Genomic DNA, 15000 nt, shown 5'->3' on the forward strand with positions numbered 1-15000 from the left:
CTTGCGTCCTGTAGTGGTCTTCTTGAGCAGGCTGCGTCCAGAGCTAAACAGGGTGTTGAGCTCATCCAGGGCTGGCTGAGGGCTGGTCAGCGGTCTCCCATTGGCTGGGTTGAACAGCAGGGGCGAGGAGGAGCAGGAGTGGGAACGGCGTGGCTCTGGACGGGTGGACTTGGCCGGAGAGTAGGGAGGGGGCTTCTCTCCTCCAGCCCTATGAGAGGAGGAGGAAGAGGAGGAGGAGTAGGAGGGTTTGGGAGAGTCCGAGCTGCCACCTCCCGTGACGGAAGCAGCCCGGGTAAGGGAGAGGATAATGGACTCTGGGGGGAAAGGAAAGTGGGAGGGGGGGCGGTAGGGAGGAGGCAGGGCATTGGGGGGAGGAGGAGGAGGGGTGAGAGGAGGAGTGGGCTTGTCTGGGAGGAGGACGGAGAGAGAGGGGGAGGAGTCAGCACGCTGGCGGGAGTACTGGGGGGAGAGGGGGCTGTCTGGGCCGGCGTAGTTCAGGTTGGTTTCAAACACAGGCAGCTTCTTCACCTCCAAAGGGGTGAGGGGCGACTCATCAGACGCAGGGGAGCAGGTGACGGGGGAGGGGGGGAACACCAGGAGAGGGGGGCGGTGTGGGAGCAGGTTGGGGAAGGGTGCAGGGATATTGCTGGCCCCTCCGGTGGCGGATGTTTGGGCCTCCATAGTGGTGGCTAGACCCCCCAGCCCTGCCCTCTTCCCCTCCCCACTCTGAGAGGGAGACAAGCCCAACCCTAACATCAACCCTAACACCTCCAACTTCCCAGCGGCTGTCGCCATGGCAACCGTGCTTCCCACCGGAAGTCCCACCTCCTCGGGCAGGAAGTACTTCATCTCCTCGTAGACGGCCTCGGCCTCTCCCTGCTGGGGGCTGTTGGGGGGGTCCTGGTGGCCGCCTCCCAGACTGTAACTCCTGGCATGAGCCCCCACCATCTCTATGTACACATCCTCCTCATCCTGGTCATGGCGCAGGCTCAGTGTCACCCCCTGTGGGCCATCCACAGACGCTGTGTGCCGCATCACCCCCCCCAGTCCCCCAGCGCGGGACAGCAGGGCCAGTTTGACGTCGGCAGGGCGCAGCTGGAGGAGGTTAATGCCGGCAGCGTTGATCTCTTCGTAGGAGCCCGTGAGCTTGGTGTTTGGGCTCCTCTTGGGCTTGGGAGGAGGCACCTTCCTCATGGTCGTGTAGTCATCACTGTGGGGCCGCGGCTTGGACAGAGCTGGGGAGAGAAAAGAGGAGAAGCAGTTCCACTGACAGCTGTGTTTTGGGGTTCAAAGAAGCTTAGGTTATAATAGTTGGGGTGTTGTGGTGTATATATGCACTATCCATAGGAGACAGCAGTGTTTTGGGGTACATAGCGGCTGAGGTAATGATAGTTGAGAGGTATGTCATAATTGTGTGTACCATCCGTAGGTGACAGCTGTGTTTTTGGGGGGCTCCCTGCAGGCGACCCGCAGCCTTCGGGGGTGGGACTCTCTCTCGAGGGTCCCAGCGTCAGTCCGGCACTGACCGCCTCGTACGACGCACTCAAACGAGTGTTGGGGTCCCGCTTGGGTTTGGGGGGAGGCTGTTTCCGTGGCGACGCCAGCCCTCCCCCTCCTCCCCCATCCTCGTTGTTATAGGCCACCTGCTGCAGGGCTGTTTTGATGGATGGTCCAGGGCTGTAATGTACCAAGTTCTCCATAGCCAGGGGGATGGGTACTGAGCTGGAGCGGAAGTGGCGGATAGTCCGGCTCCCCCCACTAACCGAGCCATCTTGGTTTCTTCTGCTCTTCTCCACAACCCTATAGGAGGGGGGCAGGAAATAATATCCGCATGATAAATAAATGAACATTTGACCATTTTCAACCCAATTCCTCTCTTTCCCTCTATTGCTCAATTTCTCTCTCCTTCCCCTCACCATGGACCAACACACCTTCTGGTGATGTTTGATCCTGGTTCCAACCAAACATAATAAACTGAATTCTTCTCTAGAGTGACAACCATAATATAATTACTTTTCATCTAATACAAATCCAGATCGGTGGGTCCCCCACGGGACGGTTGAGCTAACGTAGGCTAATGCGATTAGCATGAGGTTGTAAGTAATAATACAATTTCCCTGTACATAGACATATCTGATATTGGCAGAAAGCTTACATTCTTGTTAATCTAATTAATCTAATACAGTGAAAGAATACCATGCTATTGTTTGAGTAGAGTGCACAGTTATGAACTTGAAAAGTTGTTAATAAACCAATTAGGCACATTTGGGAAGTCTTGAAGCAACATTTTGAACAGAAATGCAATGGTTCATTCGATCAGACTAAAACTTTGCACATACACTGCGGCCATCTAGTGGACAAAATCCAATTAGCGCCTGGGCTGGAATAATACATTATGGCCTTTTTCTTGCATTTAAAATATGATGGTACAAAAACATACAAAATAACGCATGTTTTTTTCTTTGTATTATCTTTTACCAGATCTAATGTGTTATATTCTCCTACATTAATTTCACATTTCCACAAACTTCTAAGTGTTTCCTTTCAAATAGTATCAAGAATATGCATATCCTTGCTACAGGTCCTGAGCTACAGGCAGTCATTTTAGGCGAACATTTACTTTACTTGAGGAAATGAAACATCTGGAAGAACGTTTCATTTTGAATAAGGAAGTCTCATGTTTAACCGCATTTGTCGATGCCTTTTTTCAAAGAGACGACTGTAACGGAACTTTTATGGATCTTGAGCATTTCCCCACCTTGCCGCCTTTTGAACCTAGCCAAAAGTTGGATGATATCAGCTCTACCCCTGGCAGGCGTGAATGGAGTGTGATTGGTTTGAGGTGGAGAAAGAGACCCGCTCCCCAGTGTTCCGTTTTTTTCTATCAGCGTTGTGATATTAAACACTCAAATCATTTTGAGCCACTGACCCCCTCAGGGCATACAGACACCGGGTATGCAGATGCTGTAGCTTCTACACTGAGCGGCATTCTCCCCAGCCGATTTCTGCGGCTCCTGTCGCTGATCGGAGATACGGTAGCGGGGGGATTTGACCTGCGCTCATCATTGGAAGCTCAATGTTAAGGAACATCTCCATGCCAGGGATTAGAAACCTATGCTATCCGGGTGCAAAAGTAAAGGATATCAAAACGCTACTTCCTGAAGCCATCAACTAAAATCCATAGACAGATACTGTTATAGTACACGTGGGATTTAATGACACAAAGTTGCAAAACTGAAGTACCAAAACAAACGTCACATTATATCGGGTCCCATAGCCACGATGAGACGTGGATACGGTAGATTCAGTAGGTTGCTATCACTTCAGGTCTGGCTAAAGAGTTATTGTAACTCTGTCAATGTTGTCTTTAACAGGCGGCAGGTGGCCTAGTGGTTAGAGTGTTGGACTAGTAACCAAAAGGTTGCAAGATCGAATCCCCGAGGTAAGAATCTGTCGTTCTGCCCCTGAACAAGGCAGTTAACCCACTGTCCCTAGGCCAACACTGAAGTTTATAACGAACCGGGTTAGGGTAAATATTGACACCCCTGCTGTTTTTAAGTCACACAAATGTCTGGGTTTGTTACATTTAAATGTGCGAAGTATAAATGTCAAAGATGGAATTTATCAATATCTGGATGCATGACACCAACACAGACATTCTTGCTTTATCAGACTTGGTTAAATGATTCGATCATGGATAAGGACATCGCTAATTACAACATTTTTAGATGTGATTTGGCAGAGAAAAGGTGGAGGGGTGGCGATGTGAAATCAACTTTTGTAGCATCATGTGCTCTTAATATCACTATACCCCAGAAAAATGTGAAATCCTGGTTTTAGATGTGACCATGACCCAAAACCTGCATGTATTAGCTGATGCAACTATTATCATAGCTGAGCCTTTAAAACATTTTATATCATCTGAACTGTTGCTCTTAGGTGACTTTAACCTGGACTGGCTGATACCTATCTCAGATAACTTTAAGAACACTTGTCTTGATCTTAATCTAACCCAGCTAATCATAAACCCACTCGGTTAAATGCTAAAGATATAGATAGATCTTCATTATTAGATATAATTCTCACAAATAACCCCCATAGGTGTGTTTGCAAGTGACCTTTGTGGTCATTCTCCCATAGCCTGTATTAGAAAAACTAGACAGCATAATTCTGATCCCTGTATTATTAGGAAGATACATTTAAAAAACTTTTCTCCCCAAGCGTTTATCCATGACTTGTACTTTTCAGAACTTTTCTCCCCAAGCGTTTATCCATGACTTGTACTTTTCAGAACTTTTCTCCCCAAGCGTTTATCCATGACTTGTACTTTTCAGAACTTTTCTCCATCAAGTGATCCTGAATTTGCTTTTGAGGACTTCTCATCTATTTTCATACCACAGGCAGATAAACAGGCTTGTTTAAACGCTAAAAATTTAAAATGTATAAAATCCCTCTAGACTAACTGATGCTGTTGTGGACTGGCAGCTTTTCAGGGAACTGAGAAATAAATGCATGTCCTTAGTAAAAAAAGCTACATCCTAAGTTATACCGCTGACTGCTGGTGATTCATCTACATTTTGGAAAACAGTTCAAGGTGATAAAGCGTGGAAATGTCTCCTTCCCAAGCAAGTTATACTGAACTCTGACATACATTTAGAAAAAAATGAGATAAGTCATGCTTTAAATCAAACATTTTTGTTTGAAAGAAATCTTGGTTTAATAGACCCGGGTGGATCCTTGTTTTCTCTGGAGCAACAGTCTACTTAATGTGTTGTAAAAACATGTAATCTACTGGGGCTGATATGCTTGATCCCTTCTTATCACAGTTTTCTGCTCCATTGATTGCGGAAGCATTAACACATGTTTTACTTGATAATTATATTGAGTACTATCCCTAGAGTTTGGAAGGCGGACCATGTGCTTCCTCTACATAAAGGTGACGACCCGAGTGATGTAAATAATTATCGTCCCATTTCCAAACTCTCTTGCCTGGGAAAAATCCTAGAATCATTGATTATTACTCAGCTCAGATCCCTTTTAACTGCTACATCCTTTCTCAATGTAAAACAGCCAGGGTTCAGACCAGGTAATAGTACCATCTCTGCTACTTCTATGGTTTTAAATGATGTCATAAATTGTTTAGATACAAAGAAACACTGCACTGCCCTCTTCATTGACCTGTCCAAGGCGTTCAACTCTGTGGATCACACTTTACATTTTCATTTTCTCTACGATTGGCTTAGATTGGGCTGCTTGGTGTTCGATTCTTGGTACAGTTCTTTTCACTATTCATATTAACAGCAGTGGTCTATCTGTACAAAACCGTGACTTCCATCCGTATGCAGATGACACTGTTGTATACGCTACTGCCCATAAAGCAGCTCAGGATCTGTTGACTCTTCAATTTGCTTTTACTACCTTGCAGAAAGCATTTGTTGACCTGAAGATGGTACTAAATGCTGCTAAAACCAATATAAAATTTATTTATATGCTGATGACACTATCATGTACTCTATCGCTTCAACGGCTGACCAAGCATTATCACTATTGGAGACAGATTTGAAGATATTACAAGGGTATTTCATACAGCTGAAACTTGTTTTAAATGCAAAGAAAACACGTTTTATGATTTTTAATAGATTCAAAAGTTGGTTGAAAATACACTTGCACTTACGAGTTCAGATGGTTCTAGAATTAATCAGGTCTCTGCATATAAATACTTAGGGATATGGTTGGATGATGAACTGTCTTTTAAAATGCATGTTAACAAACTTTGTAAACGGCTAAAAATTAAGCTAGGCTTCCTCTATAGAAACAGGACATGTTTGTTCTCTACAAATAGAAGACAAATTGTGCAAGCTACGTTCATGTCTGTTATAGATTATGGGGATATTATCTACATGCATGCTACGGCATCAACACTTAAATCGCTGGATGCTACTTATCATTGCACACTTAGGTTCATTACGGGTGATAGCTACAGAACTCACCACTGTGTTTTATATCAAAATATGAGTTGGACTTCGCTGTTCATGAGACGAGAACAACATGCTCTCGTGTTTGTCTATAAAGCACTTCTGAATAAACTAGCTTCTTATTTATCATCACTCATCAACATTAGACTTAGAATTCCTAAAACCAGGTCTCAAATATGAATTACACTTGAGGCCCATCTGATTTCCACAGATTTGGGTATGGCTGCCTTTTCCTGCTACGCTCCTTGCCTATGGAATAGTCTGCAGACTAAACTTAAACTTGAGACTCTTGTCCCCCTGTCGCCCATTTTAAACATTTATTGGAGGATTTTTTTTGTATTGCTTGTAACTGGGGAATAACCTGTTAGGGGAATAACCTGTTAGGGGAATAACCTGTTAGGGGAATAACCTGTTAGGGGAATAACCTGTCAGGGGAATAACCTGTTAGGGGAATAACCTGTTAGGGGAATAACCTGTTAGGGGAATAACCTGTCAGGGGAATAACCTGTTAGGGGAATAACCTGTCAGGGGAATAACCTGTTAGGGGAATAACCTGTCAGGGGAATAACCTGTCAGGGGAATAACCTGTCAGGGGAATAACCTGTTAGGGGAATAACCTGTCAGGGGAATAACCTGTCAGGGGAATAACCTGTCAGGGGAATAACCTGTTAGGGGAATAACCTGTCAGGGGAATAACCTGTTAGGGGAATAACCTGTCAGGGGAATAACCTGTTAGGGGAATAACCTGTTAGGGGAATAACCTGTTAGGGGAATAACCTGTTAGGGGAATAACCTGTTAGGGGAATAACCTGTTAGGGGAATAACCTGTTAGGGGAATAACCTGTCAGGGGAATAACCTGTTAGGGGAATAACCTGTTAGGGGAATAACCTGTTAGGGGAATAACCTGTTAGGGGAATAACCTGTTAGGGGAATAACCTGTTAGGGGAATAACCTGTTAGGGGAATAACCTGTTAGGGGAATAACCTGTCAGGGGAATAACCTGTCAGGGGAATAACCTGTTAGGGGAATAACCTGTTAGGGGAATAACCTGTTAGGGGAATAACCTGTGTGTAAATGTAACAATCTGCTGCTGTATTTTTGTGTGTTATCTGTGATGGTTTTGTTTGTCTTGTGTAGTTTCTTAATCATTGTACCTAAACTGTATACGTAAACATGTATACGCAGGGCCCAGCTGTAAAAGAGACCTTGGTCTCAGTCTGTGTTCCTTGTTGAAATAAAGGTATAATAATAGAATTGTATTTTCAAACACAATCAGACAGGCCAATTGGAGGCTTATCGCTGTCTTATTAGCATATTCAGAAGGAATACAGGAATAAAATCCAATCAAACTTGATTTGTCACATGTGCCGAATACAACAGGTGTAGACTTTATCGTGAAATGCTTACTTACAAGCCCTTAACCAACAGTGTAGTTCAAGAAGAGTTAAGAAAATATTTACCAAGCAGACAAAAACATAAAGTAATAATAACAAGGTAACACGATAAGAATTACAATAATAAGGTTATATACAGGGGGAACCGGTACCGAGTCAGTGTGCAGGGATACAGGATAGTTGAGGTAATCTGTACATGTAGGTAGGGGTGAAGTGACTATGCATAGATAATAAACAGCGAGTAGCAGCAGTGTACAAAAGGGAGGAGGGTCATTGTAAATTGTCCGGAGGCGATTTTATTAATTGTTCAGCAGTCTTATGGCATTGAGATAGAAGTAATTGAGGAGCCTCTTGGTCCTAGACTTAGCGCTCCGGTACCGCTTGACGTGCGGTAGCAGAGAAAAAAGTCTATAACTTGGGTGACTGGAGTCTCAATTTTATGGGCTTTCCTCTGACACCGCCTATTATATAGGTTCTGGATGGCAGGAAGCTTGGCCCCAGTGATGTATTGGGCTTTTGGCACTACCCTCTGTAGCGCCTTATGGTCAGATGCCGAGCAGTTGCCATACCAGGCGGTGATGGAACCGGTCAGGATGCTCTCGATGGTGCAGCTGTAGAACCTTTTGAGGATCTGGGGACCCATGCAAAATATTTTCAGTTTCCTGAGAGGGAAAAGATTTTGTCGTTCCCTCTTCACGACTGTCTTGGTATGTTTGGACCATGATAGTTCATTGGCGATGTGGACACCAAGGAACTTGAAACTCTCGACCCGCTCCACTACAGCCCCATCGATGTTAATGGGGGTCTGTTCGGCCCGCCTTTTCCTGTAGTCCACGATCAGCTCCTTATTCTTGTTCACATTGAGGGAGAGGTTATTGTCCTGGCACCACACTGGCAGTTCTCTAACCTCCTCCCTATAGGCCGTCTCATCGTTGTCGGTGATCAGGCTCCTTATTCTTATTCTACTTTTTCTACTTATTCTACCACTGTTATGTTGTCAGCAAACTTAATGATGGTGTTGGAGTCGTGGTGGGCCACGCAGTCATGGGTGAGCAGGGAGTACAGGAGGGGACTAAGTACACACCCCTGAGGGGGCCCTGTGTTAAGGATCAGTGTGGCAGACGTGTTGTTGCATACTCTTACCACCTGGGGGCGGCCCGTCAGGAAGTCCAGGATCCAGTTGCAGAGGGAGGTGTTTAGTCCCAGAGTCCTTAGCTTAGTGATGAGCTTCATGGGCACTATGGTGTTGAATGCTAAGCTGTAGTCAATGAACAGTATTCTCACATAGTCCAGGTGAGAAAGGGCAGTGTGGAGTGCAATTGAGATTGCATCATCTGTGGATCTGTTAGGGTGGTATGCGAATTGGAGTGGGTCTAGGGTTCCCGGGAGGATGCCGTTGATGTGAGCCATGACCAGACTTTCAAAGCACTTCATGGCTACCTACGTGAGTGCCACAGGGCGGTAATCCTTTAGGCAGGGTACCTTTGCTTCCTTGGGCACAGGGACTATGGTGGTCTGCTTGAAACATGTAGGTATTACAGACTCGGTCAGGGAGAGGTTGAAAATATCAGTGAAGACACTTGCCAGTTGGTCTGCGCATGCATTGAGTACACATCCTGGTAATCTGTCTGGCCCAGCGGGTTTGTGAATGTTGACCTGTTTAAAGGTTTTGTTCACATCGGCTACCGTTAGCGTAATCACACAGTCATCCAGAACAGCTGGTGCTCTCGTGCATGCTTCAGTGTTGCTTGCCCCGAAGCGAGCATAAAATGCATTTAGCTCGTCTGGTAGGCTCACATCACTGGGCAGCTCGTGTCTGGGTTCCCTTTGTAGTCCATAACCGTTTTCAAGCCCTGCCACATCCGACGAGCGTCAGAGCTGGTGTAGTAGGATTCAATATTAATCTTGTATTGACTCTTTGCTTGTTTGATGGTTCATCAGAGGGCATAGCGGGGTTTCTGAAAAATTTGGTAAAACTGATTTAAGTTTGCCTGCATTTAAGTTCCCGGCCACTAGGAGCATCGCTTCTGGGTGAGCATTTTCTTCTTTGCTTATGGCCTTATAGAGTTGGTTGAGAGCGGTCTTAGGGCCAGCTTCGTTCTGTGGTGGAAAATAGACAGCTACTCTCTTGGTAGATAGTGTGGTCTACAGCTTATCATAAGGTACTCTACACCTCAGTCGAGCAATACTTTGAGACTTCTTTAATGTTAGACATCATGCACCAGCTGTTATTGACAAATAAAAACACACCCCCACCCCTCGTCTTACCAGAGGTAACCTCTCTGTTCTGCCGGTACATGAAACATCCCGCTAGCTCTATATTGTCCGTATCTCTCGGTGAAACATAAGATGTTATAGTTTTTAATGTCCGGTTGGTAAGATATCTCAATCGTAGGTCAACAATTTTATTGTCCAATGATTGCACGTTAGCAAGAAGAACGGATGGTAGTGGGAGTTTAATCACTCGCCTATGGATCTTAAGAATGATGCCTGATCTGTGGCCCCTTTTCCTGTGTCTTTTCCTCACGCAAAAGGTGGGGATCCGGGCCTGTTCAGTGAAAGCAGGATATCCTTCTCGTCGGACTCGTTAAAGGAACAAGTTTCTTCCAGTCCACGGTGAGTAATCGCTGTTCTGATGTCCAGACGTTATTTCTGTCATAAGAGACGAGTGCAGCAACATTATGTACACAATACGTTATTTTAAAGTTACACAAAATGCAAAAAAACAAACAAAACATCAAAATTGGTTGGGAGAATGTAAAACGACAGCCATGTTCTTCGGCGCCATCTCATTTTAGAATACATTCTAAAATGACAGCCTCTCTCCTTCCCTAGTGCCTACATTTAAAAAGATGGCCACCAAGCATTTTGGGACTGTCTTACATTTCAAACGATGCCAAATATAAGCTGTGTAATGCGCTGCAGCTATAAGACAAGGAGACCAGAGTGTCATCACAGCGACAGCATTGAAACATTACCACATGCTGATGGTTTATCTCATTACCCTACTATCAATCATCATATGCAATTAAAGCCACCAGCCAGCACGGGCTCAATGACACCATTACTCACATCACATGACACACACATTGTGCACACACATTGTGCACACACACAGGCACACACACACAGGCACACACACACACACACACGCACACACGCACACACACACACACACACACACACCTTGTGACCTTGAAATCCTTATAGTGTTTGTGTTGGTTTAGAATTACTTACATTGATGCAACAGCTACAGAGTATAGTCTAAATCATTATATTACATGATACAACTAGCTTCAAACCAATGAAGAAACACAAAACCACCATGAGCGACCTCTCCATGAGGGTTGAAAGGGTTGGTCTCTTACCTCTTGGGTGTGTCCTCCTCTTTCCCAACTGGCTCGGGCCTGTCCCCGAGGGGCGGGCTGTTGCCGTGTGACCCGTTGCCATGGCAGCGCTGGTGGTCGCTTTCGCGGGCGATGTCGGTGGCGTTCTGGATGACCAGGTGGTCGTAGGTGTGCAGGCCCTGGTCTTCTGCCCCCTGGAGGAACCTCTGGACACTGCAGTCCTCTGTCTGTTGAGATGACAGTCTACGATGCACACGCTGTCTGGCCAGCCAGCCACGGATCACTGACAGAGGATAGGGGGAGAGAGGGGTTAATAATACACGCGCACACACACAAACATGGATGCAAGTTGTGTTGTACCTTTCTGGCAGGTGATGATCTTCCTGTGTAGTTGGTGGCAGCGGTCATTGAGCTGGTCAGCCTGCCAGTACCTCAGAAACACCTTACTACTGCTCATCTGAGACACAGACAGGCAGACAGGCAGACAGGCAGACAGGCAGACAGACAGACAGACAGACAGACAGACAGACAGACAGACAGACAGACAGACAGACAGACAGACAGACAGACAGACAGACAGACAGACAGACAGACAGACAGACAGACAGACAGACAGACAGACAGACAGACAGACAGACAGACAGACAGACAGACAGACAGACAGACAGACAGACAGACAGACAGACAGACAGACAGACAGACAGACAGACAGACAGACAGACAGACAGACAGACAGACAGACAGACAGACAGACAGACCGACAGACAGACAGACAGACAGAACAGACAGACAGACAGACAGACAGACAGACAGACAGACAGACAGACAGACAGACAGACAGACAGACAGACAGACAGACAGACAGACAGACAGACAGACAGACAGACAGACAGACAGACAGAACAGACAGACAGACAACAGACAGACAGACAGACAAGACAGACAGACAGACAGACAGACAGACAGACAGACAGACAGACAGACAGACAGACAGACAGACAGACAGACAGACAGACAGACAGACAGACAGACAGACAGACAGACCAGACAGACAGACAGAACAGACAGACAGACAGACAGACAGACAGACAGACAGACAGACAGACGACAGACAGACAGACAGACAGACAGACAGACAGACAGACAGACAGACAGACAGACAGACAGACAGACAGACAGACAGACAGACAGACAGACGACAGAAGACAGACAGACAGACAGACAGACAGACAGACAGACAGACAGACAGACAGGACAGACAGACAGACAGACAAGACAGACAGACAGACAGAAGACAGACAGGTGGAGGATTGGGGTTCAGTCAGATTCAGGATTCATTAAGTTTGTTGTAGTTATACATGTGTCCTGACAGGTGCACAGGCCAAGGGGCCGATACGCTCCAACACACCCAGACTACTCATTCCTATGGGTGCACCTCAGCCACACTAAAGGTCCTAAACGACATCATAACCGCCATCGATAAGAGACATTACTGTGCAGCCGTCTTCATCGACCTGACCAAGGCTTTCGACTCTGTCAATCACCACATTCTTATTGGCAGGCTCGACAGCCTTGGTTTCTCAAACGATTGCCTCGCCTGGTTTACCAACTACTTCTCTGATAGAGTTCAGTGTGTCAAATCGGAGGGCCTGTTGTTCGGACCTCTGGCAGTCTCTATGGGGGTGCCACAGGGTTCAATCATCGGGCCGACTCTCTTCTCTGTATACATCAATGATGTTGCTCTTGCTGCTGGTGATTCTCTGATACACCTCTACGCAGACGACACCATTCTGTATACCTCTGGCCCCTCTTTGGACACTGTGTTAACTAACCTCCATACGAGCTTCAATACTATACAACTCTCCTTCCGTGTCCTCCAACTGTTCTTAAACGCAAGTAAAACTAAATGCATGCTATTCAACCGATCACTGCCCGCAACTGCTCGCCCATCTAGCATCACGACTCTGGACAGCTCTGACTTATAATACGTGGACAACTACAAATACCTAGGTGTCTGGTTAGACTGTAAACTCTCCTATTCAATCCAAAATTAAATCTAGACTTGGCTTCCTGTATCGCAACAAAGCCTCCTTCACTCATGCTGCCAAACATACCCTATTAAAACTGACCATCCTACCGATCCTCGACTTCGGTGATGTCATCTATAAAATAGCCTCAAACACTCTACTCAACAAACTGGATGCAGTCTATCACAGTGCCATCCGTTGTGTCACCAAAGCCCCATACACTACCCACCATTGTGACCTGTACGCTCTCGTTGGTTGGCCCTCGCTTCATATTCGTCGCCAAACCCACTGGCTACAGGTTATCTACAAGTCTCTGCTAGGCCTTATCTCAGCTCACTGGTCACCATAGCAGCACCCACTCGTAGCACACGCTCCAGCAGGTATATCTCATTGGTCACCCCCAAAGCCAATTCCTCCTTTGGTCATCTTTCCTTCCAGTTCTCTGCTGCCAATGACTGGAACGAACTGCAAAAATCTCTGAAGCTGGAGACTCATATCTCCCTCACTAGCTTTAAGCACCAGCTGTCAGAGCAGCTCACAGATCACTGCACCTGTACATAGCCCATCTGTAAACAGCCCATCTATCTACCTACCTCATCCCCATACTGTATTTATTAATTTATCTTGCTCCTTTGCACCCCAGTATCTCTACTTGCACATTCATCTTCTGCACATCTACCATTCCAGTGTTTAATTGCTATATTGTCATTCCTTCTCCACCATGGCCTATTTATTGCCTTAACTCCCTTATCTTACCTCATTTGCACTCACTGTATATAGACTTTTTGTTTTCTTTTGTTCTACTGTATTATTGACTATGTTTGTTTATTCCATGTGTAACTCTGTGTTGTTGTATGTGTCGAATTGCTATGCTTTATCTTGGCCAGGTCGCAGTTGCAAATGTTCTCAAATAGCCTACCTGGTTAAATAAAGGTGAAATAAATAAAATAAATAATTTAAAATATACACTACTTCTCAGAAATGTATGTGTGTGGGCCTGGGTGCGTGTGACAATGTGTCTGGGAGGCATTGTGAGAGAGCGTGTGCGTGTGTGTGAGCCGGGAGTCACTGTGAAACAAAGAGGTCACACACACAGGGAAGGGGGGGAGATGTCATTGGCCGCTCCAGACTGCTGATTGGTGTGTGTGTGTGTGTGTTAGAGTCCTGCATCCGGGCGGATACCCACTGTTCCCCGTGCGTCACCCCAAAACAATCAGATGGCGGGTGGAATAGAAACATAATTTTAAACCGCGGGTCGGCTCGCGGTTCAGAAAAATTACACTGCGTGTCGGACATTTTTTTAAATCGTAGACTGTCATCTCAACAGACAGAGGACTGCAGTGTCCAGAGGTTCCTCCAGGGGGCAGAAGACCAGGGCCTGCACACGTACGACCACCTGGTCATCCAGAACGCCACCGACATCGCCCGCGAAAGCGACCACCAGCGCTGCCATGGCAACGGGTCACACGGCAACAGCCCGCCCCTCGGGGACAGGCCCGAGCCAGTTGCGAAAGAGGACACACCCAAGAGGTAAGAGACCAACCCTTTCAACCCTCATGGAGAGGTCGCTCATGGTGGTTTTGTGTTTCTTCATTGGTTTGAAGCTAGTTGTATCATGTAATATAATGATTTAGACTATACTCTGTAGCTGTTGCATCAATGTAAGTAATTCTAAACCAACACAATTATAATTATTGCAGAAACAATAATGTAAAGATAAACTTTTTTTTATGTCACCTATATGCTTTCATTAGGTAAGAAGACTAATTAGAAGGCTATTTTTCTCAAATCGATTTAAGTTGTCAATGTGACGCATTGCGAAAATAAAAACATAGCCTGTCGTTTTTAATTCAGTGCATGGTTTACTTTTATCCAAATGTTGAATAGACATGCAGACAAATTAATTCAAAGTACTCAGGAATCATGAAAACAATTCATTAAATTGATGTTAGTCATACAGTATGGCGGGTAACAGATCGGCAGATCGGCTCTTAAAACAATTCCATGCTTGTGTGACGGATTGTGAAGAAAAATCTGTTCTGACGTCGGGTATTGGGTGGGGCTCAGAACTGATGTGGCCAACGCGGGATGGGTGCGGCTCCAACAACAACTGACCCATGCAGGACTCTAGTGTGTGTGCGTGTGAAGGCTAGTTGGGTTGTTTGGGGGGGTTTAATGAGGTGTCCATGGGATTTCAAAGTATTTCATTCTGGGCTCAAATTATTTATCTTCCCATACTTTGTTTTTGAGCAGAGT

General features: G+C 45.8%; 1 protein-coding gene across 2 annotated transcripts in view; it reads right to left on the bottom strand.

Moving 5' to 3' along the window:
• Window positions 1–15000, bottom strand: part of myo16 (myosin XVI) — a 180704-nt gene that overhangs the window by 21488 nt on the left and 144216 nt on the right. For both annotated transcript variants that reach the window (XM_031805846.1, XM_031805847.1), the window contains exons 29-32: window positions 11078–11174; window positions 10739–11000; window positions 1421–1800; window positions 1–1235 (exon numbers count right to left, since the gene is read on the bottom strand). The exon at window positions 1–1235 is cut by the window's left edge and continues 13 nt beyond it. In XM_031805846.1, coding sequence (XP_031661706.1) covers window positions 1–1235; window positions 1421–1800; window positions 10739–11000; window positions 11078–11174 — 1974 coding nt within the window. The remainder of the gene's footprint in view (window positions 1236–1420; window positions 1801–10738; window positions 11001–11077; window positions 11175–15000) is intronic.

This window comes from Oncorhynchus kisutch, linkage group LG26, assembly GCF_002021735.2.
Source record: "Oncorhynchus kisutch isolate 150728-3 linkage group LG26, Okis_V2, whole genome shotgun sequence".
Lineage (NCBI taxonomy): Eukaryota > Metazoa > Chordata > Actinopteri > Salmoniformes > Salmonidae > Oncorhynchus > Oncorhynchus kisutch.